This window comes from Bufo bufo, chromosome 8, assembly GCF_905171765.1.
Source record: "Bufo bufo chromosome 8, aBufBuf1.1, whole genome shotgun sequence".
Classification (NCBI taxonomy): domain Eukaryota; kingdom Metazoa; phylum Chordata; class Amphibia; order Anura; family Bufonidae; genus Bufo; species Bufo bufo.
In genome coordinates, this window is record NC_053396.1 from 219,829,930 (window position 1) to 219,840,044 (window position 10,115).

At 39.4% G+C, this 10,115-nt stretch overlaps 1 protein-coding gene across 1 annotated transcript in view; it reads left to right on the forward strand.

Annotated features, from left to right (window-relative positions):
- The window catches only part of XPNPEP2 (X-prolyl aminopeptidase 2), a 35,175-nt gene extending 31,828 nt beyond the window's left edge, over positions 1-3,347 (forward strand). Inside the window, exons 20-21 of the mRNA XM_040405527.1 lie at positions 1,981-2,079; positions 2,644-3,347. Of these exons, the coding sequence (XP_040261461.1) occupies positions 1,981-2,079; positions 2,644-2,835 (291 nt within the window). The 3' untranslated portion in view covers positions 2,836-3,347. The remainder of the gene's footprint in view (positions 1-1,980; positions 2,080-2,643) is intronic.
- The last annotated feature ends 6,768 nt before the right edge of the window (positions 3,348-10,115 follow it).

Here is a 10,115-nt window from a genome sequence, read left to right on the forward strand (position 1 = left end):
GGCCACTGTGGAGGTCACTGTTAAAGGGGCGGTCACTGTGGATGTTACTGTTAAAGGGGCAGGCCGCTGTGGAGGTCACTGTTAAAGGGGCGGTCACTGTGGATGTTACTGTTAAAGGGGCAGGCCGCTGTGGAGGTCACTATTAAAGGGGCAGTCACTGTGGATGTTACTGTTAAAGGGGCAGGCCGCTGTGGAGGTCACTGTTAAAGGGGCGGTCACTGTGGATGTTACTGTTAAGGGGCAGGCCGCTGTGGAGGTCACTGTTAAAGGGGCGGCCACTGCGGAGGTCACTGTTAAGGGGGCAGGGTACTGTGAGGTCACTGCTAAGGAAGCAGGGTATTGTGGAGGTCACTGTTAAGGGAACGGGGTACTGTGGCAGTCACTGTTAAAGGGATGGGTGCTATGGAGGTCTCTGTTAAGGGGGCAGGGAACAGTGGAGGTCACAGATAAGGGGACGGTACCCTATGGAGGTCCGTGTTAAGGGGTGGGATGCTGTATAGGTCACTGTTGGGGGGCGAGCCCCTGAGGAGGTCACTGTCAAGGGAGTGGGGTCCTGTGAAACTCACTGTTAAAGGGGCGGGCTTAGGGTGACCATGGCATCACCCAAAAAATCTGGACCTCACCGGCCACGCCCCAAGCCACGCCTACATCAATGAAGCCACAACCTTGCATCCGTGAAGACACGCCCCCATCGCCGGCCACGAAAAAAAAGGGGGGAGGAGAGGGAAGAAATGAGGTGAGCTGGGGGCAGCCGGGGTGCTTCTCTCCCCCTCAGTCAGCCACAGCTACTGAAAGGGTGGACATCCCTGTGTCCGTCCAGGCCCTGCAACGGACGGAGGACAGGGAGCCTGAAAAAGGGACTGTCCGGCCTAAAATCAGACATCTGGCCACCGTAGACGGGCTGCTGTGAAGGTCGAAGTTAAGGGGATAGGCTGCTGTGGAGATGCCATTTTAAGCAGGCGGGGCACTGTGGGGGTCAGTGTTAAGGGGTGGGGGGCTGTGGAGTTAACTGTTAAGGGGGTGGGGTGCTGTAGAGGTCACTGTTATGGGGGATACTATCGATATCTTTTAACGACACACATAAACATTAAATGAAATAGATGAAGCTTCTGCTAGTAAATATATATATATATAAAACAATAAAAGACAAAACAAATAAATAAATGAAATACAAAACACTAAACAGACTAAAAAAATCCATAAATTGCATAATTTTCAAAAATTATTTAAATAAGGCCTCATGCACACAACCGTTGTTTGGGTCCACATCCGAGCCCCCGTTTTGGCGGCTCGGATACGGACCCATTCACTTCAATGGGGCCGCAAAAGATGCGGACAGCACTCCGTGTGCTGTCCGCATCCGTTGCTCCGTTCCGCGGCCCCGCTAAAAAAATATAACATGTCCTATTCTTGTCTGCGCTTTGCGGACAAGAATAGGCATTTATATTGACGGCCGCCCTTTCCGTTCCGCAAATTGCGGAAGGCCACAGGCGGCTTCCGTTTTTTGCGGATCCGCGGTTTGCGAACCGCAAAAACCGGCACGGTCGTGTGCAAAAGCTGAATGTACTAAAATATGTCAGGAAGGAGGAGGTAAACTGCGCGGTCTTGAACTGATTAAATATGCACCAAATGCATAGCCCCAAAGCAAGCGACAGTGCGCCATACATCACCGATTAAATCACTTAAAAATATCTGATCACACCTCATGGTACATAGGGGACCTCACCTACACTTTTCAATACAGTGCAAAAAAAAGTGATGGGAAATACCTTCACATTGCTTCCTGCTGATTGCGATGATGGCCACTAGAGGGCAGACTGCTTACATACTGTGGATGACTATATCTTCAATTCTTGGCAACTGCCATCCTTTTAGTTATATAGTTGTCTCTGTGGCACATACCTATAGTAACAATTAGTGTATGGAACACTGATTAACCCTTTTTATGCTTCCCTCCCTCTTTTTACTCTCTGCCCGCAGAACACATTTGGAGGGGAGAAGTATCTCACGTTTGAGACTGTGACCTTAGTCCCATATGACAGAAAGTTAATAGACACCAGCCTGATGACAGACGTGCAGGTGAGTGGTGAGCGCAGACAGACACGTCTCATGGAGAACTAGAGATCATAAGGGATCAATTACCTATAATAGAATCCAGACAAATGCATTAATGCTACAACTTGTTGTGTGTAATTCCCATTTATTGCCTGACCAAGATTGGGGGCAGTGATCACGACAAAGAGGTAGTGGTCATTTCACTGCGGCATAGGTCATATTGTTGGGGCACAGATCAAATGGTCGAGGGCATTGAGTTGAGTTATTGGTTATATGCAAGAGTGTTGATCGTTCCACTGGGACATAGATCTGATAACTGAGGACATTGTGCTGGGGCCCTGATCATATTATTGGGGGCATAGATCAGATTATTGAGGAGATTGAGCTGGGGTACTGATCATACTATTGGGGGCTACATCAGATATTTGAGAAGATTGGGATCATACTATTGGGGGCATAGATCATGTGATTGAGGACATTGGGTTGAGGCAATGGACATCCTATTGTAAGTAAAGCTCAGAGGGTTGAAGGCATTGTTCATAGAAACAAGACTTACAGCATGTATCTTCTTACTATGTTTGTCCTTAGATTAAACATGTAGACAAACACTACGAGAAAATCCGAAAAACTCTGGGACCTGAATTACAAAAACAAAATCTTAATGAGGCGTTCAAATGGCTGGAGGAAAACACAAAGCCATTATTGTCCCACGGAAACTTCATCACAGCCTCTATTGGTATCCTCATCGGAACCTTCATCACCAACCTAGGTCTGCAGTAGACTCTATCATAAGAGCTCCTTCACATCTGCATTGAAAGCTCTGTCAAGATTCCGTCAAAAATACTGGACAAAAAAGTCCTGCATGCAGGACTTTTTCGTCCAGTAATAAAAATCATCCCATACGAAAACCGAACGGGCATTGTAGTCTATGCAGCAAGTTCAGCTGTGTTCATCAGTTATGTGCCAGATCTGGCACTTCTCCTATTTTTGTTATTCTCCTTCTCTAAATCAAGAACGGTGATGTGAAGGAGCCCTAAGAGAGATCTGCAGATAAGATGGTTGTCATCCTGTGTACATACCACAATGGGGCAGTTACTGTGAATATTGCAGATGTAAAGATGCAGTTGAGACAGAATGGACATAGACATCCTGTGGGCTGAAGAAGTATTCATGAGAATGTATTTCATTACACTGTACTGAGGTATGAGGCGCCTTGTGCATCATACCTCATGTTATCAATGGTTCCTGTAACTGAGAGACTTTAAGACAAGTTTTAAATAAAAAATGGTGGACAAAAATAATGGTGTGACCTGTCATTTATGTCTATTATATTATTGTACTAGCTGATGACTCGGCGTTGCTCAGGTATTTATTTATTGCAATTTTATAGTAAATATCAGTGACTTTCACAATGGCCGCCCCTTTAACAGTGACTTTCACAGTGACCGCCCCTTTAACAGTGACTTTCACAGTGGCCGCCCCTTTAACAGTGACTTTCACAGTGGCCATCCTTTAACATTGACCACCCCTTTAGCAGTGACTTTTACAGTGACCGCCCCTTTAACAGTGACCACCCCTTAAACAGTGACCTCCACGGTGACCGCCCTTTTAACAGTGACTTTCACAGCGACCACCCCTTTAAAAGTGACTTTCACAGTGGCCGCCCCTTTAGCAGTGACTTTCACAGTAACCACCCTTTTAACAGTGACTTTCACAGTGACCGCCCCTTTAACAGTGACTTTCACAGTGACCGCCCCTTTAACAGTGACTTTCACAGTGGCCGCCCCTTTAACACTGACTGCCCCTTTAACAGGGACTTTCACAGTGGCCGCCCCTTTAACAGTGACTTTCACAGTGACCACCCTTTTAACAGTGATTTTCACAGTGACCGCCCCTTTAACAGTGACTTTCACAGTGGCCGCCCCTTTAACAGTGACTTTCAAAGTGACTGCCCCTTTAACAGTGACTTTCAAAGTGACTGCCCCTTTAACAGTGACCACCCCTTAAACAGTGACTTTCACAGTGACCGCCCCTTTAACAGTGACTTTCACAGTGACTGTCCCTTTAACATTGACCGCCCATTTAACAGTGACTTTCACAGTGACCGCCCCTTTAACAGTGACTTTCACAGTGACTGTCCCTTTAACAGTGACCACCCCTTTAACAGTGACTTTCACAGTGGCCGCCCCTTTAACAGTGACCGCCCTTTCAATAGTGGCCCCTGCCCCCCATGCATGCAGCAGTGTAGTTGTGCCGTCATACGTCATATGACTGAATATTTAAGGACCTGCGAACTGCTAAAACCTGTGATCAGTTGTTATGGCAACCTGGAGTAGGACCTGCAAGCTTCTATTGGCTGATAGGATTTCTTTCCAGGTAGCAAGGGACGTGTATACCAAGTTTTGTTGAAATAGATAGTTGCGTTTTTGAGTTTTCGCGGAACATACAAACATACATACGTCCTTTTTATATATATATAGATAAATCAATGTGTTGCTATCCGCCATAGCCTTCAGTGAGAGGGTCGCACACATTGTAGCCACCTCTCTAGTGTGTATTAAGTTCTTTGCATTTCCTTCTAAATGTTGATAATGATACATTTCCTACCATTTTTCCGCTGCAGAGTATGTGTGAGTCCTTCATCGAGCTGCTGGTGCTGCTGAATCTGAGATAAATCTGTCCATTTCTAATGGTTCTTTCTGCTCTTCCCCACCTTATATTCAATGCGAAAGATGTCAGCAGGGAGGGGGAGGGATTGTATATGATACATCAGAGTGTGGAGAGCAGGGAAAGCATCCATCAAGGGCAGCTCACATAGACTGCAGAGAAGGAGGATAGTACATACAGGACTGTGGGGGGGGGAAGACAGCAGCATCCTGGACACACAGATCCAGCATGTCTAACTGGGAGGGGCCCAGAGATCCAGCATGTCTAACTGGGAGGGGCCCAGAGATCCAGCGTGAATTACTGGAAGGGACCCACAGATCCAGCATGTCTTACTGGGAGAGGCACACTGATCTGGCATGTCTTATTTGGGGGGAGGGGGGGGGGAGCACAGATCCAGCATGTATTACTGGGAGGACTGGCAGGCCCCTAAGCCAGGGGGGCACACAGGGACCCTTTGCCAGTGGCGCACAGCCACATATTTTTCGCTTTATAAGACGTAGCGCGTCTTATAAAGCAAAACTGAGCATGTGCAGCCATCTCAGTGAGCGAACAAAGAAATAAGAAAGAAAACAAACAGGAGGTGGCGCTATACAGATACATTTTATTGAACAACTCAGTGGCTATGGTAATTTTTTAATTACATGCAATTATAAAAGCAATCACATCCAGATACTGGCTTGAAAACTGTAGAATATTTTTCGTGGGAGAGCCCCTTTAACTGAAAACCGTTTTGAATTCATGAGAAAGAAGTCGTGGTTTAAGATGCAATTGTGACACAAGGTAAGCCGACCAAGTGTCTGTCCCCGGTGCAGGTCTAGACAGCCGGTGTAAGGTGACTCCACTGTTACAATGTAGTGGGCTGTGGTGACACAATATTATTATGGGGACTAAGAATAATGGGGATCAGGAACCTTACAGGGTGTGACAGACAAGTGGAATTTTTTGGGTAATATTGGGTAAAATTGCCACCTGCAGAGAAGTGTCAGAGTCAGACACTTCCTGTAAATCTGTAGAAATAGACATCATCTGATTAGAAACAGAAGCAAATAATGTCTGTAACAGAAGGAAGACAAATGTACAGGAAACAATGAGCTACATTACCCAGAATGCAACACTGTGCTCCAGACACAGCCAAAGACACACCGCAAAATGTTCACAAGCAAATAAATTAAGAGGTTCAGCTGCTAAGAAAAGTAGTAAAAATTACATATTATTTTCCTGAACATACAGGGCAGTATTATAGAAGTTACTGAATATTCCTACAGATAGAAGGTAGCATTATAGTAACTGTATCCTTACATATAGGAGCAGTATTATAGTAGATATATTCTTGTACATAGGAGGCAGTATTATTGTAGTTATATTCTTGTACATATGAGGCAGTATTATTGTAGTTATATTCTTGTACATAGGAGCAGTATTATAGTAGTTATATTCTTGTACATAGGAGGCAGTATTATAGTAGTTATATTCTTGTACATAGGAGCAGTATTATTGTAGTTATATTCTTGTACATATGAGGCAGTATTATTGTAGTTATATTCTTGTACATAAGAGCAGTATTATAGTAGTTATATTCTTGTACATAGGAGGCAGTATTATTGTAGTTATATTCTTGTACATAGGAGCAGTATTATAGTAGTTATATTCTTGTACATAGGAGGCAGTATTATTGTAGTTATATTCTTGTACATAGGAGCAGTATTATAGTAGTTATATTCTTGTACATAGGAGCAGTATTATAGTAGTTATATTCTTGTACATAGGAGCAGTATTATAGTAGTTATATTCTTGTACATAGGAGCAGTATTATAGTAGTTATATTCTTGTACTTAGGAGCAGTATTATAGTAGTTATATTCTTGTACATAGGAGTAGTATTATAGTAGTTATATTCTTGTACATAGGAGCAGTATTATAGTAGTTATATTCTTGTACATAGGAGGCAGTATTATTGTAGTTATATTCTTGTACATAGGAGCAGTATTATAGTAGTTATATTCTTGTACATAGGAGCAGTATTATAGTAGTTATATTCTTGTACATAGGAGCAGTATTATAGTAGTTATATTCTTGTACATAGGAGCAGTATTATAGTAGTTATATTCTTGTATATAGGAGGCAGTATTATAGTAGTTATATTCTTGTACATAGGAGCAGTATTATAGTAGTTATATTCTTATACATAGGGGGCAGTATTATAGTAGTTATATTCTTGTACATAGAGGCAGTATTATAGTAGTTATATTCTTGTACATAGGAGCAGTATTATAGTAGTTATATTCTTGTACATAGGAGCAGTATTATAGTAGTTATATTCTTGTACATAGGAGCAGTATTATAGTAGTTATATTCTTGTACATAGGAGCAGTATTATAGTAGTTATATTCTTGTACATAGGAGCAGTATTATAGTAGTTATATTCTTGTACATAGGAGCAGTATTATAGTAGTTATATTCTTGTACATAGGAGCAGTATTATAGTAGTTATATTCATGTACATAGGAGCAGTATTATAGTAGTTATATTCTTGTACATAGGAGCAGTATTATAGTAGTTATATTCTTGTACATAGGAGCAGTATTATAGTAGTTATATTCATGTACATAGGAGGCAGTATTATAGTAGTTATATTCTTGTACATAGGATCAGTATTATAGTAGTTATATTCTTGTACATAGGAGCAGTATTATAGTAGTTATATTCTTGTACATAGGAGCAGTATTATAGTAGTTATATTCTTGTACATAGGAGCAGTATTATAGTAGTTATATTCTTGTACATAGGAGCAGTATTATAGTAGTTATATTCATGTACATAGGAGCAGTATTATAGTAGTTATATTCTTGTACATAGGAGCAGTATTATAGTAGATATATTCTTGTACATAGGAGGCAGTATTATTGTAGTTATATTCTTGTACATAGGAGCAGTATTATAGTAGTTATATTCTTGTACATAGGAGCAGTATTATAGTAGTTATATTCTTGTACATAGGAGCAGTATTATAGTAGTTATATTCTTGTACATAGGAGCAGTATTATAGTAGTTATATTCTTGTATATAGGAGGCAGTATTATAGTAGTTATATTCTTGTACATAGGAGCAGTATTATAGTAGTTATATTCTTATACATAGGGGGCAGTATTATAGTAGTTATATTCTTGTACATAGAGGCAGTATTATAGTAGTTATATTCTTGTACATAGGAGCAGTATTATAGTAGTTATATTCTTGTACATAGGAGCAGTATTATAGTAGTTATATTCTTGTACATAGGAGCAGTATTATAGTAGTTATATTCTTGTACATAGGAGCAGTATTATAGTAGTTATATTCATGTACATAGGAGCAGTATTATAGTAGTTATATTCTTGTACATAGGAGCAGTATTATAGTAGTTATATTCTTGTACATAGGAGCAGTATTATAGTAGTTATATTCATGTACATAGGAGGCAGTATTATAGTAGTTATATTCTTGTACATAGGAGCAGTATTATAGTAGTTATATTCTTGTACATAGGAGCAGTATTATAGTAGTTATATTCTTGTACATAGGAGCAGTATTATAGTAGTTATATTCTTGTACATAGGAGCAGTATTATAGTAGTTATATTCTTGTACATAGGAGCAGTATTATAGTAGTTATATTCTTGTACATAGGAGCAGTATTATAGAAGTGATATTCTTGTACATAGGAGGCAGTATTATTGTAGTTATATTCTTGTACATAGGAGCAGTATTATAGTAGTTATATTCTTGTACATAGGAGCAGTATTATAGTAGTTATATTCTTGTACATAGGAGCAGTATTATTGTAGTTATATTCTTGTACATAGGAGCAGTATTATAGTAGTTATATTCTTGTACATAGGAGCAGTATTATAGTAGTTATATTCTTGTACATAGGAGCAGTATTATAGTAGTTATATTCTTGTACATAGGAGCAGTATTATTGTAGTTATATTCTTGTACATAGGATCAGTATTATAGTAGTTATATTCTTGTACATAGGAGCAGTATTATAGTAGTTATATTCTTGTACATAGGAGCAGTATTATAGTAGTTATATTCTTGTACATAGGAGGCAGTATTATAGTAGTTATATTCTTGTACATAGTAGCAGTATTATAGTAGTTATATTCTTGTACATAGGAGCAGTATTATAGTAGTTATATTCATGTACATAGGAGCAGTATTATAGTAGTTATATTCTTGTACATACGAGCAGTATTATTGTAGTTATATTCTTGTACATAGGATCAGTATTATAGTAGTTATATTCTTGTACATAGGAGCAGTATTATGTAGTTATATTCTTGTTTATAGGAGCAGTATTATAGTAGTTATATTCTTGTACATAGGAGGCAGTATAATAGTAGTTATATTCTTGTACATAGGAGACAATATTATAGTACTTATATTCTTGTACATAGGAGCAGTATTATAGTAGTTATATTCTTGTACATAGGAGGCAATATTATAGTACTTATATTCTTGTACATAGGAGCAGTATTATAGTGGTTATATTCTTGTACATAGCAGCAGTATTATAGTAGTTATATTCTTGTACATAGGAGCAGTATTATAGTAGTTATATTCTTATACATAGGAGCAGTATTATAGTAATTATATTCTGGTACATAGGAGCAGTATTATAGTAGTTATATTCTTGTACATAGGAGCAGTATTATAGTAGTTATATTCTTGTACATAGGAGGCAGTATTATAGTAGTTATATTCTTGTACATAGGAGCAGTATTATAGTAGTTATATTCTTGTACATAGGAGCAGTATTATAGCAGTTATATTCTTGTACATAGGAGCAGTATTATAGTAGTTATATTCTTGTACATAGGAGCAGTATTATAGTAGTTATATTCTTGTACATAGGAGCAGTATTATAGCAGTTATATTCTTGTACATAGGAGCAGTATTATAGTAGTTATATTCTTGTACATAGGAGCAGTATTATAGTAGTTATATTCTTCTACATAGGAGCAGTATTATAGTGGTTATATTCTTGTACAGAGGAGCAGTATTATAGTAGTTATATTCTTGTACATAGGAGGCAGTATTATAGTAGTTATATTCTTGTACATAGGAGGCAGTATTATAGTAGTTATATTCTTGTACATAGGAGCAGTATTATAGTAGTTATATTCTTGTACATAGGAGCAGTATTATAGTAGTTATATACTTGTACATAGGAAAAGTCCCTATTGTTGACCAGTGTAGATCACTTTGGGCTCATTAAGGTAAGTGATGAGTGTGATATTAGGGTAATCTGCTGCTGCTGTCTCTTCGGGGGGTGTCGTGACTGCTGCGGTTTCCTTCCTCATTTACAGGTCTTCTTAGGCCCGCGGTGACGCTCTAAAGTGACTTTTTGGAA